Source organism: Marmota flaviventris, chromosome 9 (genome assembly GCF_047511675.1).
Source record: "Marmota flaviventris isolate mMarFla1 chromosome 9, mMarFla1.hap1, whole genome shotgun sequence".
Lineage (NCBI taxonomy): Eukaryota > Metazoa > Chordata > Mammalia > Rodentia > Sciuridae > Marmota > Marmota flaviventris.
The window spans coordinates 13,497,957-13,522,526 of NC_092506.1; the positions used below are offsets into that span (position 1 = coordinate 13,497,957).

The 24,570-nt window shown below is 36.9% G+C and overlaps 2 protein-coding genes across 3 annotated transcripts in view; one reads left to right on the plus strand and one right to left on the minus strand.

Moving 5' to 3' along the window:
- The window catches only part of Zfp91 (ZFP91 zinc finger protein, atypical E3 ubiquitin ligase), a 29,803-nt gene extending 23,573 nt beyond the window's left edge, over nt 1-6,230 (minus strand). For both annotated transcript variants that reach the window (XM_027944414.2, XM_027944413.2), the window contains exons 1-2: nt 5,786-6,230; nt 1,770-1,798 (exon numbers count right to left, since the gene is read on the minus strand). In XM_027944414.2, coding sequence (XP_027800215.2) covers nt 1,770-1,798; nt 5,786-6,132 — 376 coding nt within the window. In that variant the 5' untranslated portion in view covers nt 6,133-6,230. The remainder of the gene's footprint in view (nt 1-1,769; nt 1,799-5,785) is intronic.
- Nucleotides 6,231-8,853: 2,623 nt separating this feature from the next.
- The window catches only part of Lpxn (leupaxin), a 33,326-nt gene continuing 17,609 nt past the window's right edge, over nt 8,854-24,570 (plus strand). Inside the window, exons 1-3 of the mRNA XM_027944515.3 lie at nt 8,854-9,231; nt 13,986-14,143; nt 17,587-17,633. Coding sequence (XP_027800316.2) covers nt 9,219-9,231; nt 13,986-14,143; nt 17,587-17,633 — 218 coding nt within the window. The 5' untranslated portion in view covers nt 8,854-9,218. The remainder of the gene's footprint in view (nt 9,232-13,985; nt 14,144-17,586; nt 17,634-24,570) is intronic.

Here is a 24,570-nt window from a genome sequence, read left to right on the forward strand (position 1 = left end):
AGACATGGAGATGGGAGTTTGAGAGTACACAGACTCAGATCATTTAACTAGTGGATTAAAGTGAGATGAGATTTTGAGACTGAATTACCAAGAATAAAGTTTTAATCTTTCCACAGCTGCAAAACTAAATAGCATGCCAACTTCTGGTTTAATATTATCTACACAAAGATCATTTACCCCCAAAAAGGGGTTCAAAATGTCTATATAAATTGTTCAAGTCAACCCAAAGTAATTTCTTTAGACACATAAAGTAACTATAGCTCTGATGAAGGCAGGTTGTTTTTTTTAAATAAGAACTGCTCTGGTACTTGATTATGGTCTGTCTCCATATATATATATATATATATATATATATATATATATATATTTTTTTTTTTTTACATCATAAAAATCTATAAAATGTCTCTGAACATAAGACCTTCCGTTCTAGGCAGATATAACTACTGTTTTCATTTAACTCAGCAGACAAAATAATCATGCAAAGCTTTCTACACAAAACTTTGCCTAGTATGTAATATTTCTTGCCTGAACACACACACACATATGTATGGAAATAAATAAATAAATAAGCAGGCTGTAAGTGGACCTCAAAAAAGTAACTGGTAGCTAGGTATCATGACACATACCTATAATCCCAGGTACTCAGGAGATTATTCTACTTTCTACCAGGAGTATCCCAAATTTGAAATCAGCCTTAGCAACTTAGCAAGACTGTCTCAAAATAAAAAATAAAATGTGCTGGGTGTGTAGCTCAGTGTAAAAGTGTCTCTGGGTTTAATCCCCAATATCACATAGAGAAACAAAAACAAAATCACTGGTCAACTCTCAACTATTAAGTAGACTCCAGGTATTGGAAACTGGCTGTTAGTACTGAGTCAAAAGCATATACAATAATTGAAATACTTGAGTATACTGTTCCAGTTTTAAGGAGGATCCCACATATTTGAGCTTAACATTAAACAACACAACCAATACCTAGAAAAGAAAAATGTAATCAATGGGCTACTGGCTCAATCAAGTGGCAGTAATTATAATAATTCAATCTACAAAGCCAGAATAAAATCTCTTAAATAAAAGTATTTTAGAAAGAAAAAAGTGAACATCAGCTTTCCTTCATAAATCAGACAAACAGAAAACCAGATTCAATAAACATTTACTTGGCTAAAACATTACATAGAAATGACCTAATAACTTCATTTAATTATTCACCAGGCTGAAATCTTAGAACATTTTCTTTCTGTATTCTTCAAACTGCAATCAAAATTTTAGTCTCTACCAGTATAAACACTGCCTACACTTTATTCTATATACTATGTATTACTTCTTTCTTCATTACTTCATTAAAAAAAGGCTAAATAGCTTTAAAAATTATAATAAACTGTCATTAAATTATGGTTCCTGGGCTGGGGCTGTAGCTCAGTGGCAGAGCGCTTGCCTAGCATGTGTGAGGCACTGGGTTCTATCCTTAGCACTGCATAAAAAACTAAACAAATAAAGGCATGCTGTGCACCTACAACTAATAATAATAATAATAATAATTATGGTTCTCATTGTTGAGTTTCTAAAAACTGTCAAGATATTTTACTATCTAAATCTGATTGATGACATCTAAATAGGCTCTATCAACTTCACTAATGTTTTACTGAACAAAAGTTCCTTTTATATGGGAATTTTTTTGAATTAGGCTGGAGCTTATTCTACTTTCTACCAGATTATAACACAGTGTCATTCATACATATACAAGAGAGATAAAAATGACCAAGTCTTACCTTTATCAGTTGTTATTTTTTCTACGCATCTGAAAGAAATAAGAGTCAAACATTAAATGAGCAATCTTGCACATTTCCTGAAAACATACATATTTATCTCTTTTAGGTTCATCTCTAGAGAGATACAGAAAGCAACTAAAGCAGTTTTGTACAAGAGTAAAATATGACACTTTCAACAGTGATGGAAATATTCTGCATCTGCACTGTCCAATACGTCGGTTGTTCCATATATTTTTGAAAGATTATAACTTTCTTTTATATTATAAATGTGCAATTAATATAAGATAACCATCAATCTTCTTAGCTTTAAATGAAAATAACAATAGAAGCTAAATTTCTGAAAAATTTTTGAAATGGTTCAATGTTTTTACCACCATACTGATTGCTCTAGGATCCTGGATCACTCAAGATTCCAGTCTTGTACAATTGAACCCTTCTGGAAACAATGGGCTCTAAGCTTTTTCAAATCAGGATATTATTGCCTCTTCTCATATTCATAGCCCTCAAAAGAGAAATAGCAAAAACATAAGGAAAAAATGCCACCTAAAAATTTATTACTTTCATCAATTCCTCCCCTAAAAGGACAACAAAATAGAATTATTTTTATGGTACCAGGAACTGAACTCAGGGGCACTCAACCACTGAGCCACATCCCCAACCCTATTTTGTATTTTATTTAGAGACAGGGTCTCACTGAGTGGCTTAGTACATTGCTTTACTGAGGCTGGCTTTGAAGAGATCCTCCTGCCTCAGCCTTCCAACCCCTTAGGATTATAGGCGCGTGCCAGCATAGCCAGCAGCAAAATAGAATTCTATATACCACAAATTAAAAGCAATACTTTTGCTTCAGCTACAACTTTTATCTGAACCTGAAAGATGACCATTAAAAATACTCCAGTTTTATGGGGCTGGGGATGTGGCTTAAGCGGTAGCGCGCTCGCCTGGCATGTGTGCGGCCCAGGTTCGATCCTCAGCACCACATACAAACAAAGATGTTGTGTCTGCCGAAAACTAAAAATAAATAAATAAATATTAAAAAAAAATACTCCAGTTTTAGCTGAACTTATAAAGGTTAAAAATGTATGTTAATAAAGTTTAAAAATCTGAAATACACAAGATATGCATATATTGTACAGCAGAATGAAAAGTTATTTTATATATTAACAATCTCATTGTTTTCACATTAGCAAAAAGCAAGGTCTTTTCTAACATTAAAGCAGGTGGGGGGGGAGAATCACATCCAAAATTACTAAAGTTACCGTGTTCCTTATATAATTATTTAAAAGATTAAATGACAATATATAAACTGAGAATCTTTTTTTAATATAGATATATTTTAGTTGTAGTTGGGCACAATACCTTTACTTTATTTATTTCGTTTTATGTGGTGCTGAGGATCAAACCCAGCGCCTTGAATATGCTAGGTGAGCACTCTACCGCTGAGCCCCAGGAACAGCCCAAGAATCGTATGTATATAATTTTACTAGCTAAAATACAGCAAATGATGAGTCTAGCTATTAAGTAATAAGAATGCATAAACTTTGCTAAAATTTGGTATATCTTTCCTTACAATTAGCTGTTTAGACTTTACTTTATAATGACTATCATTTAAATTTCCTGCCTTTCTCTTGAATAAATTCACTGAAAATTTCTTTATTCCCCTTCATTTATAAACATTTACTACTCTCCCTGTTAACTCCTAAACATTTCAATGTGAATAAACAAATTATAAATTCAGCCAGGAGTGGTTGTGCATGCCTGTAACACCAGAGGCTCAGTAGGCTGAGGCAGGAGGATTCCAAGTTCAAGGTCAGCTTCAGCTAAGCTACTCAGCAAAATCCTGTCTCCAGATAAAAAATAAAAAAGGCTGAGGATATATGTATATTAAAGTTTATGAAACTATAACCTAACTATCACCCAACCATAAAGCTCATTTTATAAGTTCATAAAATATCAATTACAGATGAAGCAGATCTGAAGTCACTGAGTGACTTGCCCAGGGCCACTTAGCACTATAAAGCTGGGACCTGAACTTTTCTGATTTAAACCCAATGTTTTTTTTTTTTTTTTAACTACTAAATAATTTACCTATGATAGGAACAGAAGTTTGGTCAAATTTACCGAACTTTTAAACTATGGTACACTTTAAAAAATAAATGTGGGTTAAAACAGTTACTTAGGATTTTGATATGCTTGTCAGTGTATTTCTGAAAACAGATTTTGTTTAGAACACTGCAGTACCATCAGTAAGCACACCTTTCCTGAGGCACCCAGGACTTCACATCAGATAAAAAAACTAACGATAACCCAGCAAGATCTGACTCAGATTAAATTTCCTAAGTTCATATTTTGCAACACTGTAATAAATTTTCTTGAGTAAAGTTTCTTTTGTAATATTTTGATTCTAATGCAGGAATTAATAACAAGTAATGTGTTAACTTGTTTTAAACAAATATATTCTCTAAACTGTCACAAAGAAATGATGTGCACGGATTTGAGCTACTTAATTTTAACATATATTCACAAGTATCCTGTGCATCCTAATCTTGCACCAAAGATATTTAGTAATAAGTGAATTTCAAGTAATACCAGCACTTAAAAAAAAAAAAAAAATCTGTATAATGGTCATACCCCACCTTTTTGCAAAAAAATTGGCATGAAATCTGCGACAATTATATAGTGAAATACAGTGCGTAATTCCCTATGAGGCACAGGTAAAGAAAGTCACCAAAGGAATTTATATCAAAATAAGATTAATAATACCTATCTTTTGAAACTTATAAGAAATTAAGTATAGAACTTTAAAATTTTTATGAACATGAAATGCATCTACAGCAATTAGAATTCCAACTGCAGCTGAAAAATTTCTAGATATAATTTTTATTGTCCACAGAACTGCAATTTATACAATAAATTCTCTAAGTTACATTAACTTAAATGGCATTCGGAACTTTGAAAGCACTTCTCTACCAAAATGATACCTCTGAATTCTATTCCTTTTCCTGAGGTTTCTAACACAAGGATGCCAGGTCACAAGTTTCTTTTAGGCTTTAAATGTACTGGGTGTAGTGCAAGTCAAACCTTGCCACTCTCTCTACTGGAGGAACGGAAACTTAAAACTGACACTGCTTTCAATTTTCTTTGCTTTTACTAATTTTTTTTTTCACTTAGTCTAAGGACACAAATGACGTTCTCAGCAATGAATTCAATAGCTAATGTGATTAGCTTTGTAATTTAAAAATCTGTGTGTTCCAGTGTTCTTAATATATAAACATTATATTTAAATTACTTAAAATATTTATGCTCCAGGCCATTTGTTTGTGGTTCTTCTATTACCTCTAGGTAATAATTCCTTCCAGACTCTCTCTTAAGAATGAAGCACACATTCCTATTAAAATAGATGCAAAACTAAAGAAAAAACATGCTACTTGGTAAAAACAAAAATTAAGTATTCACCTAGTTTAGTTATACAAAATACTCTATACGTCTTTGCCCTGATGAGAAGTATCAAATTCTTACAAAAAAAATGAAAAATGAATTTGTCAATTTAGGAGAGTAAAAACAAACATACTATTAGAATTGGTTCTTGGGCTAATTAATGGGGGGGGGGGCATTCTTGAAGGCAAGGAACCTGCTGTTGATTTCCTAATGGGGATGTGATGTAATACTGGAAAGCAGCCGAAGGGAAAGCGATAGGCTGACAAAGGGGGTGGCAGATGCCAGAGAGGGACATGCCTGCGGGCGGCAGGGAAGAGGTGGGGTCATCAGGGAGCAAAAGAGAGCACCGTACAAAGAGTGATTTCAGGGAGCGGGAAAGTGGCCAGACAGATAGAGGACACCAGGGTGCAGGGAAGCGATAGACCGCAAATCGGGAAACGGCGTGACATCTGGCGTGCAGAGCCGGCAGGGGGCAGAGCAGGCAGGGTGTCACGTGGAGTGGGCGCTACGGGAGCCGAGAGGGTTGCGTGCAGACAGAGGGGGGTCTTTACCACCGCCTGAAATGCTGCGGTACTCACAGGAGTCGCGGACTCTTCTTGCCCTGAACTGGAGACGGGGCCTTCGCGGCCTGGGACTGCTGCCCTGGGGCGTCGAGAGGCCTGGCGCTGGGGCTGCTCCTCCGCCGGCGGGGATACTCGGCCTTCCTCCGGCGGGACACAGCGGCGGCGGCGGCGGCCGCAGCGGCTCGGCCTCGGTCCCGACCTCCCCTCAGCACGCGGCTGCTCGTGGTCCCCGCAGGCGCCGCCGCCGCCACCTCAAGGGGCCGTTGTTGGGGCTCCTCTGGAGCCGCCTTGGCCGCCGCCGCCTCTCCCCCTTCCTGGTCCTGCTGCTCCTGGGGTCTCGGCTCTTCCGTCTCCCCCGGCATCGGGGCTCGTCCGTCCCCCACCCCCTCGTTCCAGGCGGTGGAGGCGGAGGCGGCGGCGGCCGCGACGCTGCTCCCCCCGCCCCCCTCGCCTCCCGGAGCGTCCGGCTCACTCTCACCCTGAGCTCCTTTCCCCCCTCCCCTCCGCCCGCTCCGAGGATACCCCCCCTCCCCCTGCCACTCAAGACCCGCTACCGCTGACGGCACGCGCGCGCGCCCGCCACAAACGCTCAGCGGACCAATCGGAGAAGAGGATCGGCCTCCCTGCCCGTACTCCCGCGGTCCCTGACGCAGCGACGTACTAAGTTCCCGCCCCCAACCCCTCCCTTAGCCAATGAAGAAACAGCTCCAAGGGAGCGCGCGAGGTTTCCTTCCCCGCGCACCCGTTCTCACCGTTAAACGGCTGCGTCTCGCGACAATCACAAAGTGACCTTTTCCCCCCTCCGGAGTTCAATGCGCGCTAGGGGCAGTGGGAGGGGTAGATCTAGGGAGGGAGGCGGGTGGTTAGAAAAAGTACCTCTTTCTCCGCCTTGCGCGCGCCCCGGACTAGCTGCGCGCGCACCTGCCTCCCTAAGGAGCCGCAAGTGCCACAAGAGCTGTTTCTAAGCTTCCTTAAACCGGAGAAGTAGCTTGGGCGTTCTGCCGCCTCCACCCCTACCCCACTTCCCTGTCTCTGTCCTTTCTGTCCCCAACGCCACCAGGTCTTGCGGGGAGAAGGGGGAAATTTTTTTGAGCTGTCGCTTCTCCTTTAAGAAAAAAAGCCCCGTCGGCTGCCGGATGAAAGTCTCCGAAAAAATGGCGGCGGTAGGTCGGAGGCGGAGTAATGTGGGCCCGCCTCTTGACGCATGCGCATGGATAATTTGGCCAAGGGCATCCTGGGAAATGAAGTCGTATTTACCCTACGCTTCAAGAAAAATGATAGGAAACCAGAGGCGGAGAGGATGCTGGGAGTTTTTGACCAAGTCACGACGGGAAAGGTAGTTTGCTTTTTCCGGAGGCAACGTTTCCGGGTTAGGCCGGGACGCCTGCCTACATCCGGGCTCAGCTGCTGAGCCCGTTGCTGGAAGGCTTGCCCGGAAGGCTATCTCCCAGTTCTTGGTACTTTCTTGGCGTTAGCGTATCTTTTCCGGAGTGGCAATATCATAATCCTTATTTACTTTGGTTGGTTCAAATGACGCTTATCATGGGGCCGGCCAGCGTTCATTTTATATTATTCGTCTTGTCTTCCTGTGTCTGACCCGCTCTCCTGCCAGCCCTTGGAGGTCAGGGAGCGAATCGGGTCTGCAGGGGCCTAGCAATGCCCCACTCAGTTCAGTTTTAATAAAATGTGTGGAATTCATTATAAAGTGGCTTTGCTGCCAGATGTTGAGGCGTCAAGGAGCTGGCGTCACTGCCTGGCTTGGCTGTGGTCCCTGAGCTGGAGAGAGACATTAGCGTGACTTTAGTGACCTCGGAGAAGCTAAACTCCCCACCCGGAAGTTTGAGGTTTATAAATGTTACTGCTGCACAGGAAGCACGGTCGGGACCGCAGCTTTGTCAGAAGTTATTTTTCTGCTCTCTAGCGTGTGCAAGCAAATTGTTTTCCTGATGCGTCAAAAGGGAGTTTCCATTGATGATCTTCAAGTTGTAGTCATTAATGCCGTGGTCCTCTCCCATTCCTTCCCTTAATCCCTAATAATCAAGGAACGATTTGCAAGAATAGTTCTTTACCTCTGGAAAATAAAGTATCCTGGGTTAAAATCCTGAAAAGGAGGAAGAAGGAAAGAAGATTTCCTTCAATTCCAAATTTCTCTTTAATCATTAAATTGAACTGCAGATAACTGCTGAAGTACATTTTTTCTTTCCAGTATTTTACTTACCACTTAAGATTAGGCAAATGTTTTATATTCACTACGGAGTGTTTTGCACTTTGATAGAGCTAATGTCATTTCCAGTTGTAAAAACGTTTGGCATATTGTCATTGGGGGATTTTTCAGTATTTGCAGTGAGCAGACTTTTAAAACAGCACTGACATCCAATGGCTGCATAAAGTAATACAGAGAAATATCTGTTTTCCAAAAAAAAAAAAAAAAGACAGTGGAATGATTCCTTAAACAAACAAGCAAAAGACCACTGTGTTTTAGAAGAAAGATCATGGGCTTTGACCTAAAATGTGGATTATTGTAAGTAGAAATGCTACCTAGTCTGTTATAAATTACGATTCCTTGAACCTACTTCACTGTTAAAAACTGGGTAAAATGTATTTTAAGAGGCAATTATTACAGTTCCTTACTGCCTGATGGTAGGCCTTTGGTAAATGTTTTATTTCACCCGATTGAATAAAATAACAGTGATAAAAAAAATTAATCCCAGTGTCAGTTAAAAAAAAATACTGCTACAGGGTAATATCACTAGGGGGGAATTGTGTTTAATTCAAATGTCCACACAGTCTAGAACCTTGTATCTTAAACTTTCCAGTTTTATTTTTCATTACTTCATAGATGTTTGCATTTTGGACCACTGAATAAGCCAGTGGCCAAGAATCCAACTTCTGCCCTGCTTTTTAAAGGACTTACAAACTATACAGGAAAGCAAGTAAGTTTAATTTATGAATAATTTAGTAAAGAATTTGGTGTTAGTTAATGCTGATTGAAATTTTAAGGTGGCTGTGCCTCTATGGTTCCTCAGCTTCACAGAAAAAAAACAAAAAAGAGCAGTTTCTTAGTAACATGAGTTATCTATCTACACTTGGGGAAAAAACCCCACAAGTGTATACCTGCCATTCCCATTAGTTCAAGATGAATTTTGGCACATAGCAGGTGTTCAAAATTAGTTTTGAATCTTTATCACCCTGACCAATGAACTACAAAAACTCAAAACCTTCCAACCTGCTTCCTATGTCAGTCCCATTTTAAAAACTGTGACCTACAAGAAAAGAAGAAATTCACCAAATCAAAAGAGAGGAAGTGTTAAGCAAATACAGGAACCAAAAAAAGTTGTAGAGGCTGCTTTAGACGGTCTCATTTAGTTCCTTTGTGGTCCTCTTCTTCACCACATGCCAAAGCAGTTCTTCACAACCTGTGAGACCAGAGCATCTTGGGTGTGGAACAATGGAAGAGCTGGGTGAGTGAGGAGTGTCTTGGAGGAGAAACGGAGAGGATGAAGACTTGGCCACCATCTCCATGTATGGTGGGGTGTATTTGCAGTCAGACAGGGAATAGTGCTGGAAGATTTTTTTCGCATCTATCCTCAATCCATACAAGAGTGAGCATGAGGAACTATGACTGGGGCAACAGTAAGTTCACTGTTTGCAGTGGCACAATATGCAGAGAGTTTGGTGCTTACTACAGTGTGAACTCTGGGACAAGTACTTCTGGACAGATTTGTGACTGAAATTGTCAGTTTTTATTGTGGGCTTTTCCCTTTTGGGGACTGCTGGAGATCATAGGGTGACTACACAGCTAGACAACTGCAGAGATGTGATTTGTGGAGAAACCATGTGAAAGGAAGAAAATGGGGGGAGATGGTGTTATGAGGAAGAGAAATGAGGTAGAAGTACAAGAAAAAAGGATCCGCAGAGGTTGGAGAAAGGCCAGAGTGGTTTTATTTGTTCTGTGGCACTGTATTAAATCAAGAAGACATAGTACTGTAACTACAGTGATTTTGTTGGTAAGCTTTTTATTCAGAGGAATCCAGAAGGAGTAGATTACTGTGGCCTGAAAATATAATACTTCCTCCTTACACTTTGAGGCAAGTAAGTAAAATGGGCAGTGGAACTAATTTCAAGCTTTGGAGTAATGCAAAGTTTTTCATTCTTGGTACTTATTCAGTAGACTTTGCCAACTTTTTTTGCGGGGGGGGGGGGGGGGCGTATTGCAGCAGTCTCCTAATATTGAGCCACGAACTTGTACCAAGGTTTCAAGCTGTATTAATTCTTCAGTGTTCAGGATTTGTGTGTGTTCACAGATATGTCAAAAGTGCAAACAACAACCATAAATGAGATATCTTGTACAATTTCTTTAAGAAAATGTTGGTTGGAGTGTGATTTCAGAGCTGGAGAAAGAGGAAGGAACAAGAACAAATAACAGGAGGGGAGAAATGTTAATGAAAAGAAAAAAGTTTTTGAAGTAAAGTATTTTGATACTGCAGATTGACTTTTTTTAAAAAAAAATTCTAGTACTGGGGTTTGAAGCTGGAACTCTCTACTATTGAGCTACATCCTCAGCCTTAAAAAAAAAAAAATTTTTTTTTTTTTTAAAGCAGAATCTGGATAAATTGCTGAGACTGTCCTTAAACTTAGGATCCTTCTGGCCTCAGCCTCCCAAGCCATTAGAATTACAGGCCTACAACACCACACTTGATAGGAGGTAGCATATTTTGAACCTGGGATAGAATACAAATTCTTATGAATTGTGAGTGTTGGGAGAATTTGCATTTCTGCCTGAGTCCCATCAGGTTTTCTTTTTTTAAAGGGTACCAAATTTCATTAAGATAATCAAAGGAAACTAGTACTTATTCAGTGACATTGGCTTAAACTAGATGATATTGTAAATCATTTTAGTATTTGCAGCAATCCTCTGAAATAGATATTATCTACTTTTTTTTCAGGTAAAAAACCATAATAACTTGTTCAGTGTTACTCCCAGGAGCATCTGATACCAAAACCAATTAAGCCGCAAGGTGTTCTCCTGTACTAAAATTGTGTTAGTTCAGGTATTCTGGTCAATGAAATAACCCCATTAAGAAATTGTGTAGTTTTGCATTTACTGAGCAGGATGGATGTTAAAGAAATCTTTTTGAGAAATGTAGAAAGTACCAGGTAGCCTGGAAGCTAACATGTACAGATTATCCAGTGGGCTATTGATGGCTGTACCCCATCAGTTTCTTCAAACTATCATCAGCTCCATAGTTACCCCAAGACTGTTTCCCTCCCGCTTCAGCAAAGGAGTACTGTTGAGAATAGTGTGACTTAGGTGAGCAAATCTTTCCTCTCTGCAGTACTGCCTTAGAGGTTAGGAGTTTGTAGCCCCATAGGTTTTACCTAAATCCTCATTACACGAGAATGGTAGATAAAAAGAACCAGGAGTATTATGGATCATTTCATTTCAACCTTGGGAGACCCCCAGGATCCCTCACTGCATTCCTTCCATATAAATGTAGGTACTGATTTCCATGGAGAAGCACTAGGGAGAGGACTGAAGAGTTTTCAGTCTAGTACCTCCCCACACCCAATAATCTCATCTGTCATACTGAAATGAGTCATCTTCAGATTACAGAATCTGGCAAAAGGCAGAAACTCTTCAGGAAACAGGAAGAGAAAGCCTTATTAACTCATGACTCAGGAGAGTTTTCGTGACTTTTGATAGCTGATGCTTCCATGCGCTTCACAGTATGGTCTCCCGCTTCCTGCAATTTTTACTGTAAATGCGTTTTATTAATCTAGGAAGAACTTTGACTTCTGGTTGTAGCAAAGCTTAGTAGAAAATTAAAAAGAGGCTATATTTTAATATAATAAACGATTGCAATTCTGAAATTTAGTATTGAGTCTGGCTAATGAGATTCTGAGACAAAAAGTTTTACTTCTCTTTCTTAATTTTCTTTTTCTTTGTACTTCTTTAAAACCTTTCATTATAGGCTGGGCATAGTGGCCTGTAAATTCCAGGAGGCTGAGGCAGGAGGATGTCAAGTTGGGTGCCAACCTGAGCAACTTAGCAAGACCATGTTTCAAAATAAAAACCAAAAAGGGGTGGGAGTTGAGCTCAATGATAAAGCACCACTGGTACTAGACACACACACACACACACACACACACTTACACAGACAAATAAAAACCAAAAATCTTGCATTATAATAAGGGAATTTTTAAATATGCAAAGGTAGAACATACATAATCAATTTTTATATACACCTATATATATATATATATATACCTCTATATATATCCACCTATTCCTTCCATCTCTGTATCATTTTAAAGCTACTTCTCAGATTTCATCTGTAAATACTTCTGCATTAATTGCTAATGCAAGGGTATATTTATACCATAAGACCAGTATTACACTCACAACAGACTTAATAGTGATTTCTCTCAATATCATGAAATATCATTATCACACCTAAAATTAACAGAAATCACTTAATATTTTCAAAACTATCACACCTAGAATAAACTAACTGTATTTATTGACTATTCAGTGTTCAAAAGTGTATAAAAGTTTAGTGTTTTAAAGTGTACTTAATGATTAAATAGGTATCATATATTGAATTTAAGTCTTTTTTTTTAATTTATTTTTTTGGTACTGGGAATTTGAACTCAGGGGTACTTGGCCACTGAGCCACATCCCCAGCACTATTTTGTATTTTACTTAGTGATAAGGTCTCCCTGAGTTGCCTTATATCTTGCTTTTGCTGAGGCTGGCTTTGAACTTTCGATCCTCCTACCAGCTTCCCAAGCCGCTGGGATCACAGGTGTGTGCCACTGAGCCTGGCCCTTAAGTCTTTTTTAATCTCTAGATATCCCTGCTATTTTTCCCATTACTTTATTCTTGAAGGGTAATTTGACCAGAAGAGTTGATGTCATTTTTCTTATTTATAAAATGGTGCATGAATGTCAAAATTTTGTGGTATGCATGATTGAGAAAGTTCCACAGAATTTTTTGTAAAATACGATTAGATCTTTTCTTATGCCTTTAAGAAATATCCGTACTCCGCAAATCTGACATAAATGAAAATCAGTGTTTATTAATTTGAATGAACTGTGAAGTTCATTTTCTTTATTTGAGAACTTCAGAGCTAGGAAGGTTCTTAGAAATAATATAATTCATTGCTTTACAAACTTTAACTTGTGGTTAAAAAAATCCACTAGTAATCCACTAATGAGTCTTGATGCACAATTTGAAAAATATTGTTCTGTCCAACTACTTCTTTATGTAGATGAGGAAACAGCTTCAGAGACAATGTCTTGCTCAAGAAGACCTGGAGAATCCATGTGAGAAGTGGGGACTATGACCTCCAACTTTGTTTGGGGGCTGGAATCAGATAGCCCAGATTCAAGTCCTGGTTCTGCACTTATGCTGGTTATTTTGTCTCTTTTTTAATCTTAAAACTAAGGACAATAATATCATCTGCCTCAAAGTGTTATGACAATTAAATGAAATGTGTAAACTTCTGAGCACTGTGGCTGGTATGTGTTAATTTTTATTAATTATTATTAATTTCATTACAACAGAAAAATGCTAGTATAATGATTATAAAGTTTTCCCAAGAAAACTACAAGAGAAACAAGTCCCAACTATTTGAATTGCAACATCTTGATTTTGCATTATCTGTCTTCTCTTCAACTTCTGATTCTCTCCACACCCTAAAAGAATACTTACACTTTGTTTTGAGAATTTTTTTATTTGCTTGGAATCATTCTTGAAATTTAAAATAACAACAGCAAAAAAATCACCAGGGTTAAGAGTGTGTTACTTCCCTGGTATTTTTTAAGATGTTTATAAAATTGCTTATATTTTTCTGATAAGAAACATATTTAGGATCTGTCTTTATATTTAGGATTATCTTTTTCTAATTGAGGATCTTTGTGGGTGGTCTGCCCTAATGAATGAATAAAATGAATACTTGCAATATAAGAAGTCAGAGTATAGAGTGAGACTATGATATTGAATGCAACGATAGGAAATAAGAAGCCAGAATATAAGGAGGCATTAACTATCTCCTGGTATAACAGGTCACAGTGTAAGTGAAATAAGGAGGAAGGGAAGGTGTTTGAAAATAACTTTATCCAAGAGAAGAAGGAGATGAATGGGGACACTGGTTAAAGAGAAAATAATTCTGGAGACTTATTCTATGTTATAATTCTCTTATTTCTTATATAGATGCTTTATTGGAGGAATTGGAACGCTCCACCCTCCAGGACAATGATGAATATTCTAACCCAGCTCCTCCTTCCCTGGATCAGCATTCCAAAAAGGAGAGTAACCTTGCTGAGGCTTCAAAGATCCTGCCCCATCAGAGTAACGCAAATCCCTCCTCGGTAACTTTTCATTTATTCTAGTACCTTGAATGTACAAGTTGCTGGATCTTAAAGCTAAGAACTCAAGCACAAGCAGTCAGGGACAGCTGACTTCTCTGATCTTAGGTGGTAGCAGGAAAATTTGCAAGGTCTTTCTCCCTGTTGGCCACTTTGTATACCTGCTCATGCCCTGCCATTGTCCATGTGGTTATATGTGACATGCACAGAGCCACCTCAGAGTCAGTAAGAAACATGGGAAGTTGTGGCTTAATGTTATACAAATGATGTTTAGGAAATAGAAGTGAAGCATTCTTGTCATAGAGTATAGTGTAATCTGAATATTCTTTCTAGTGCAGATTATTTATTTGCTTCTGTCAAGCTCTAAGGATTTGCTTTATTGTTTGGCAACACTTTTTTAACTTTACAACAAAGCCTTTTAGAAGTTAGCTTAAATGAAGCCAAAACTTATGGTTTTGTTTGCTCAAAAGAAGCTGTTAATAAATGTGTGACTTACACAAAATATTTATCAACATTTACCAAATCCACGATGGGAGCAAGTAGAGATATCATTGTCCTTTTGAAAACCAAAAGGCACAAATATGGTGGAGAAGAATTGGCATCTACTTCAAAAGTTAAGACAAATTTAGACAATTAAACATGCAGCTGCTCTAGGAGGTGTGTTTACGTGTCAGTGTGAAGCACACCTTTCCCTTTGTATCAAATGACTCTTCTAAATCAAGTTTACTCATTTCCATTCCAAGTTTTCTTGTGCTTGTACTTGAAGTGGTGATGTTTCCCTTTAAAAACTGTCAAATAATGTCAGTTTTATATCAATATTATCAGATGTCTCCACTAGAAAATTTGTTAATTACAAAAGTGTTTTGGTTGTATTTCATCCAATTCAAAGGATTAGATTATGTGGAAGTTCATTCTCTAGTTTAAAAAAAAAAATAGAAACATCTGAAGTTGCTAAGGTTATCATAAGTTTAATTGAAAAATTTGACACTGAAGATAAAATATTGTTTTTTGTGGTGATAATATAAATACAAATGTTGGTGAAGCATAGCTTTGTGGTAAAAAACAGTGTTCTTACTAACTCAAAACCTATGGAACAGAAATGTACTCAGAATTACTTTTGATGTGCACAAAACTCAGGATTGCATCCAAACAAAATTCAAAGTCTACCAATCAATATGGAAACCAAAATTTTTCAAATTTACAAATATTAGTATATATACATGGAGTTTATAAGTAACTGATGTAGAAAACATGTGACAGAAGCTGATACTGAATATAAGGACACAATTTTACATGGCTGTATATATTTCCTCGCTGTCTTGCCTGTCATCCTTCGATTTGGAAATGTCTCAGTTCATGAAGTAACCCAGATTTAGCCTGTGTTATGCTCAACTCAGGGAGATCCTATTTCAAAATGAAAAAAAAAAAAAATAGAAAAGGCTAAAGATGTGGCTCAGTGTTTAAGTGCCTCTGGGTTCAATCCCTGGTATTCCTCCACTCCCCCAAAAGCAAGAGTTTGAAATCTTAAATTATTCAGTGAATATAGCATTAAAATTCTGCTTTTGAAGCTTTTAGGGAGTAATGAGTTTGAAAAAGATGTAGCTTAGATTTCTTGCTACAAAAGCTGAGAATTGAACAAATCTAAAGATGAGAGTTCAATGGTTTAATTACTAATTTGAAAATTGTGCTTCTGAAAAAATCAGATTTTGATCCCTATTTTAATTGAATAAATTTATATTCTCCACCGAATGAAATAAAATTGTCAAAGTATATCAAAGTTTTGGCTTATAAGAATATTATTGAAGAAAGGTGCTCTGAAAGAGAAGCAGAAAGGCAGCACCTGTGAAAATATTGTCCTAAAATATTTACACATTTCAGCATAAAAAATAGAATTGAGAATATTTTCCATTTAGCAGAATTTGCTCTGAATGTACAAATTCACAGTAAAGGTATCTTAAAACCAGTTAAAAACATTATGGTCTACAAGCAGGCATAAATTAAAACTATCAGCAATTCAAATATATTAACCATAAAATTCAGCCTTGAAGGAGATTTCAATTTTGTGAGAACGATAGCACCATATTGAAAGGAATATATTTTCCAAAAAAATTTTTATATCACAATGTCAGAGACAGCAGTGCTAAGAAACTGATTAAAGTTTGTGACCATATATCAAGAATAATTAATTTACTTGTGCTATTTAAATGTTCAGATGAGTTTTTTAAACTTGCCCTAATGTTTGTAAATATAGTCATTTAAAATATTTTAGAAATTTTTATTTAGAAAATGAGTATTCAGTAGAATTATTTTGTAGGTTCACCAATATAATAAAAATTAAATTTTTGATAAAAATACATATTTCAAAAATTATATGTGAATTGTTTTTAGAACTCCCTTTTGCCCTCAAAAGTGTCCCACTTTGAACAGTAGGTTAAATTGCCACTCTGTATGCATGATCTTGCCCCTTTTTCCCTGGCGCCCACTCCTCAGGCCACAAGTCTCTCCAGAGTGTTTTTTATAGTCATTGCTTCCACATGAATCATGTTACCACTAATGTATGTGTATTTTCCTCATCTTAGTTCTTGCTCAAGCACCTCTACTCAGTGATTACTTGATTAATATAGTTATAACTGCAATCTCTCCCCTACTTTGCATCTTTGCACCCCCTGCTTAACTTTACTTATTAATTTGTTATTTATCAGTTTCTTACCACCAGAAGCAGGACATTCAGTTTTATGTGATTGTTATGTTTTGTTTTTTGACCTGCTATATCCTCTGTCTTGGTACATGACAGATACTCAGTATTTATTTAGTGAATCACCATGGATTCACACGTATTTCTTTTCCAATGTCAAGTTTGATTGTGTTGTAGCTTATACTCTCAGCACCATCCTGAGTGGTTAAATAAAGGGGCTTTACTCTTGCCCTTCTGTTTGTTTTATGGTTCCTATGTGAGGAGGGTGTACTTCTCTATTTCATTGCTTTTCAGGCAGGGAGGGACTGCTAGTATTTGTTCTCATGCCAACTACTCTATAAAGTTTGGCCTTTCTCTACAGGAGGGTTGGTAATTCCTGTGTCTTAGGAAAGGAGATCTCAGTGATTTACTCTGATATCTCAGAACTATCAGTCCACTTTAATTTTTTTTGAGGGGGGATACTGGGGATTGAACTCAGGATCACTCAACCACTGAGCCACACTCCCAGCCCTATTTTGTGTTTTATTTAGAGACAGGGTCTCACTGAGTTGCTCAGCGCCTCGCCATTGCTGAAGCTGGCTTTGAACTCAGTGATCCTCCTGCCTCAACCTCCCAAGCTGCTGGGATTAAAGGCGTGTATCAGCCCCCTTTAGAAGCAAAAAAACATCCTGTAACTCCTAATGTTGATAAGAACCAATATTTTAACAACAGAAATCATTCTTTGCTCTTCTTTGTCACTTATATATTTTAGGTGCAGCTTGTGTATACTACAAGTATCCAGGAGCCCAATGTCTACAGGTGGGTTTCTGTTTTTACTAAATATGTAAAAAACTAACGATATTAGATAATAACTTTGATTTGTCACTCTTTGAGCAGTTGGTTTATAAGTGTCAATGGTTATCACTCCTCTACGCTCCTCCTTTTTCTCTTTGAGCAGATGTAGAACTCTGCTCAACTGACTTGGCAGATTCTCCAGGTGCCTGGCTTCCAGACAGACTGTCCAGGCTTGTGGGCTCTGCTATTTCCTTTGCCATCTGAAAAAGTCTAAATAGTCCCAGAGTCACCACAGATGGTTTAGCTTGTCTAGTCCAGATATGTGCTGTAGTTCACATAAGAGAAAACATACCCAAGAAACATAAGGAAGATTCCAACAACATCAGATAGTGGGGCTCCATGGCAGACTTGAATATATACTTCTTTCTTGAATGTTTCTTCCAATTTCATTTAGCTGGTGAAAAGTTTCCTTTAATGAAAGTTACATACTGAAACAGATTCACTTACTAAATCGTTTCTCCTGACACAAGCAGAATTGGTAGTCTGAAAAATTTTAAAGGCCATTTTTTGTTGTTGTTGTTCTCTCTTCAGTCATAGCTTGTAGTTTTTAACATCAGACAACTGTCTGGGAAACAGTTCAAAGGGCTTACGATATTAGATAGTAAAAACTGTTGCATGTTCTACTACACTATTTTGGTTTCAGAATCACAATCAGTAATACATTCACACAAGGCAAAGACAGCAGAAGGACTCAATATAAGAAGTCTTTAATAAAACTCCTCACTTGAGGGAATTTTCTATTTTGGTGGGGGTGAGGCCAGTTTATTAATATATGTTTTGCCAGTTAGTTCTAGTTCCAGAAAATTGTGGGATGAGCCGTTCCCCTGACCTCCCCCTCCCTGCCTCAGTAAAAAAAAAAAAAAAAACAAATGAAGCAAAACAATAAGAAAGTAGTGCCTGGTACACAGAAAGTTCTTAGTAAAATACTTGGTTTCTTAAATCCATGAAGGCAGGAAGGAAGGTAGAAATACAAGTTAACAAATACATAACATGAAAACCAGCTTGAGCAACACCAGTACTAACTTATCAACACCCCTTGCTCTGCATAGAATCCTTGGCCCATTCCCCCTCATTTCTTCCATATTACAGGGAGCTGACTCTGCAGTTCAGGCTTTCTTGTTAGCTCTTCCTGTGACCAATATGAGGCACTGTGGAGAGACTGGGGGGTGCAAAGGAGGAAATCCAGGGCATTTCTCCCAGCTGCTGTCTTTCCACAGTATATCTGTCATCAGCTACATTTTTATGGCTTCAGCTGGAGCGTGACATATCTGCTGTGGTTCCAGCTCATTGACCTGGGCCCTTGGATTCTGGCAGCTTTTCCTCTTTCCTTTATCCTTTTGGTTTAAGGCTGTGATGAATTCCTGCTGTGGCTAATCTCTGAGTTACCTCATTATCTTCTTTTGCTTCTTGGCTGTCCCATCACCTGTGTAATCAAGTTTCTGATTAAATTCCTTTTGTTTACTCACTGTGGTTTCTGTTTTCCTGACTGGACTTTGATACATTCCCTGTTCTGAATGATACTTGCTATGTAGGCATGTGTGGGAGAGTTATATAAAATCCACTTGTAAATATTTTATAGACTTTTGTGAATCCCAGAGGCAGTATAATTCAGAGCCCGGAATGCTAGCATGTATAGATAGAATGTTAGACTCAGAATCTTGATCTCTGCATGTTTCCACCATTTACTCTGGCTTGCTTCAGTGAACTGAACCTTGATTTCAATATAACTTGAAAAAAATGTTCAATACCAGCTGTGAATATAGTAATGAAATAAATTTCTAACAGTTGTACATCAGTAGTAATATGAGCAATAATTTAGAATTGTATGTTTTACATGAACAAAAATAATAATTTTGATAATAAAAGGGAGCGGCAATTCATAAAAATGGAACAGAAGAATAAATGGGAAAAACTCCAACACAATGAAACCCCTTCCTTAAGAAGTCCAGATTCTTTTAAATGTTTGTGTTGTGATTTATGTTAATAAGATCTCTGAGTAATGAAATAAGTCATTTCTGGTGACATAGTCATTTTTGGTGACTTTTACTATCTTTAAAAATTCAGGGGACAATTCAAAGATTTGAGGTTCCTTTTTTTCTAGGAACATTTCCCTCAGTGGGCACTTTAAGAGTTGATGATTACAACTCTTCAAGGTCTTATTTCTTTTTTTCTTAATTTATTCTAATTTGTTATACATGATGGTAGAATGCAATTCATTTCATATTACCCATATAAAGCACAATTTTTCAAGTCACTGATTGTATTCAAAATATTTTCACAACATTCATGTCATACATGTACTTAGGGTACTGATGTCTTAACTCATTCCACCATCATTCCTAGCCCCTTGCAAGGTCTCATTTCTTATTTAGAATATTATGTGGTTGATTCATTTATTATTAGAGTATTATGGTAGTGATCTATTTCTTTTATATGCTGCAGTAGGACTCCAGTTAAAAACCAGTGGGATTCTTTGAATAAGTACAAGTGATTAAGAATGGGCAGATCCTGATAAGAAACTACAATTATTCTATGCTTGGACACAGAGCAGCAGGATGTGCTTCCCAGGAGCATGTCTGTGGTGACAAGTACTAAGGGATTATGACTGAAAGATTTTGAGGAAGAGCTCTGTATCAAGAAGAACTGAATCAGTCACTTATATACCTGATGATTCCTTCCTAGATTTAAAAACAAAAATAAAACATTAGCATCTGGCAGAGGACCTTGCAGTACTTAAAAGACAATTTTTTTTTGTTTTAAGAAAGGAAGATATTAATTTTCCTTTCATATTTTCCTTGTTAAATACTGAAAACTAACTAAGCCAGCGTTGGAACATGAACCCAAATGAGTCCTTTTTTTCTTAAGAGAGAAGGGTAACATTTTCCTTCTATGCTTTTCTTGGCTGGCACATATATAATAATAAGTAAAGCAGTAAGGCTATGTTTTCATTCTTGAAATAGTTTTAGTGAAAGAATATTTTCTCTTATTTATGGTTTTACTCCTTTCTCTCTCTCTCTCTCTCTCTCTCTCTCTCTCTCTCTCTCTCATTAGTGTTGATTTGATGACTTATTAGCTAAGTTCTCTTGGTTAAGGTTTATTAAGAACTGATTCCAGAGCCAGTTATTTGTGATACCTTTTGACCTAATTTTTCCACTTCCTAAAATTAACTTTATGGAAATAATTGCAAATGGGTGTGAGTATTTATTTAACAGTATTGATTATATTAGCAAAAATGAGAAATATATGTGTCTAACAATAAACTTGGTTTGATAAATTATAGCACATTATATATTTGGAAATCATATAGCCTTTAAGCATTATTTTGAAAGACAGAGAACACAAACTTTTCAGCCTGCAGTCCCAAATTCTTATTTTTCACCTGTATTTTGTTGAGAAAAAATTTTATCTTCTTCTCAGTCTCAGTTTTTCTCCTCTGGGATGACAGTGCCTAGCAATTAAGGTTGTTGTAAAGATTTAAAGAGAACAAATGTTCTCTTTATTAAGGGTCAGTCATACTATTAGCACACAATAAATGCTAGCTGTTGTTATTGTTACAAAACATGGATAGATACGTGCATAACGTATGAATAGAATACCACTTAAATTGTCTAAAATTAGACAAAATTATAAAAAATTGCAATGATAGCTGCTAAAATGTACAAAATAATTGTCTCCTCAGAGGGGGGTATATGTATGGTTTAAATTTTTTTTTATATTTCTTTTTAAGTTTTCTACATTGAAACAAAGTTTAAATAAGGATCTCCATACTGTGACTGTATTTATTTTACTGAAGATTGTTTAAACAATCATTATATATGAGAGTGTGTGTGTGTCTGTCTGTGTCTAGGTAACAAATGAGATACACCTGTGAGTTTCACTACAGCTGGCCCCATCTGCCACATATACCACTTCATCTGTTGGCCATGTACATTACTATTTTTCTAGTATAGATGACCCTTGTTTTGTTTTGAAAATACAACTTAAGATACAAAAATATTTCATAAACTCATATGTGTAAAAAGTCAGTGGATTCCAAAATATAAAGGTTAAAAAGTCAGATACCCCTCTTCCCCTTGGAGTCTTTCTTCCACCAACTAATTACTAGCTTCATGGGTAACTGCTGGGAGGTATAGTATACCTCTTTACAGACTTTTGTGCACATATTCACACTTACTATATGTACTTCAAATTTATATGAATGAGCCAAGCACGGTGATGCATGCCTGTAATCCCAGTGGCTTGGGAGGCTGAGGCAGGAGAATCGCAAGTTCAAAGCCAGCCTCAGCAAAAGTGAGGCGCTAAGCGACTCAGTGAGACCCTGTCTCTAAATAAAATACAAAATAGGGCTGGGATGTGGCTCAGTGGTTGAGTGCCCTTGAGTTCAATCCCTGGTACCCCCCCCCCCCCCCCCGCAAAAAAATCATCAACCCAAATTTATATGAGTGGGAGGATACTTTTCATATTGTTCTGGGCTTTGCTTTTATAATTTAACAATATATCTTAGAAATCCTTTTTAGTTCATATAAAGCTATGTCTGCATTTTTTTTGGTGGCAGTATGTTATTCTGTAGCATGAATAAACCAAAATTTGGCTATAGCTCCATTTAGTTTATTTTCAGTTTGCTCAAAAAAACCTTATTGTAATAAATTCTTTGAACATATATCTTCATTTATATATGTATATGTATTGCTCTTTTATCTTTGTGTATATTGTACATATATCCACCTCTATCTGTTTGTCTGTCTGTATCCAATTTTTTTTTCTGTAGAATAGCGTCTTAGAAGTGAAATTGCTGAATTGAAACTTATATCTATTTGAAGAATTGATAGATGTTGCTTTGATAAGGTAAACCTATATAACTCATGGTGTATATAAAAGCATATGTGTATGTATAATCCTGACTTTCCAACACTGCATGTTATTAAGGTTTTATAATTTTGACTAATAGATATAAATTTGTATTTCACTGCCTTAAATTGCTTATTTAAAGATTAATGAGATTAAGCATATTTTTACATACTGATAAACATTTATTTGAGTTTCTTTTTCTGAAACCTGCCTGTTTAAAAGCCTTTTGTTCAGATTTCTATTAGTTGGTGTTCTTATTATCAATTTATAGAAGTTTTACAAATTTTCAAATATTATGTATGTTTTAAATATTTACATGTATTTTTTTAAGATTGATATTATCAAAGTTTTATGCCTTTCTTAGAAAAGATTTCATCAACCCTAAATGCCAAAAAAAAAAATTCTCCATTTTATGGTGGTATTTTTAGGCTAAGATATCTTAGGTATCTTGTTGGGCATGGTGGCACATGCCTGTAAACCCAGCAGTTTGGGAGGCTGAGGCAGGAGGATTGCAAGTTCAAAGCCAACCTCAGCAACTTAGCGAGGCCCTCAGCTACTTAGCAAGACCTGTCTTAAAATAAAAAATAAAAAAGACTAGGGATGTGGCTTGGTAGCTGAGTGGCTGAGTGCCTGTGGGTTCAATCTTCAGAACCAAAAAAAACCTTTTGTCTCACATTTACTCAGCTATATGGTGTGTGGGGGTTCTAAATTTATTATGCTCCAAATACCTTGTTATTCCTGAGTCCAATAGCCTATTTCTGATTATTTGAAATACCACATTTATCATATAGATGTATGATCCTGTTTCTGGGTTTTACAGTCTTCTCCTTCATATTTCTTTATTTCTTAATAAATATCACACACATTTAATTACTGTCACTTTATTTATTTATTGAGCGACCAAAAGATCTTTATTGCAGTGGTGTCTGATTTAACAGAGAAGGAAGAGAAAAAGAGAGAGAAAGAGAGAGAGAGCAGGGAAAGAGAAGAAAGAAAGAGGGAGAGAGCAAAATGAGAGAGAGAGAAATTACTATTACTTTATAAGATGTTACATTTATTGGAACAAATTTTCCTTCTTTAACTCATTTTTTTTTAACTTTCCTTGGGTTAGTTCTAGCCCTGAGTTTTAGCATCTGTTTCATAGCTTGAATAATTCTATTAGGGTTTATTTGAATTAATTAATTGAAGGAAAGTGACATCATAGCATGCATTTCTGCTTGTGTGGGTATTTTTTTAAAATAATTGTTATAGTGAATATTTAAAGCTCATTGTGCATGTTGATGCTGTGGGTACATATAGATAGTAAAATGATTACTTTAATGATGCAAATTAACATACCCATCATCTTATGATTATTCTTAAATTTTTGTGGCAAGAGCAGATAAAATTTATTCATTTAGTAGGAATCCCAAATACAGTACCTATAGCACTCATGTTGTACATTAGTTCACTAGACTTGTTTGGGTTACACATCAATTTTGTAATCTCTGACCTAATTTCCTCATTTCCTGTCCCCTACCTCACTCATGACAGCACTTGTTTTATTTTGTTTCTATATATTTGATTTTTTTCAGTTTCCACATATAAGTGAGATCATGCAATGTTTTCTTTTTGTGTCTGTCTTATTTCACTTAGCATAATGTCCTCCAGATTCATCCACATTGTGGCAAGTGGCAAGAACTCCATCTTTTCTAAGGATGAATTATATTCCAGTACATATCTATTTGTATGTATGTACATATGTATGTATGTATCTTATCTACCTACCTATCTATTTCATTTTAAGTGTTTATCAACAGACACTTTGGTTGTTTCCATATCTTGGGTATTCTGAATAGTGCTGTAAAGAACATGGGAGCGCAGATATCTTTATCAGGTGGTGATTTCATTTCCTTTGTGTATCTGCTTAGAAAAGGGATTGCTGGATCATATGCCAGCAATTTTGAATGGTTCTATTTTAACCTCCCCACTCTTTTGCTCCATGACTGCACCAATCTACATCCTTACCATTTTCCCCAATATTTATCTTTGATGTTTTGATAATAGGCATCCT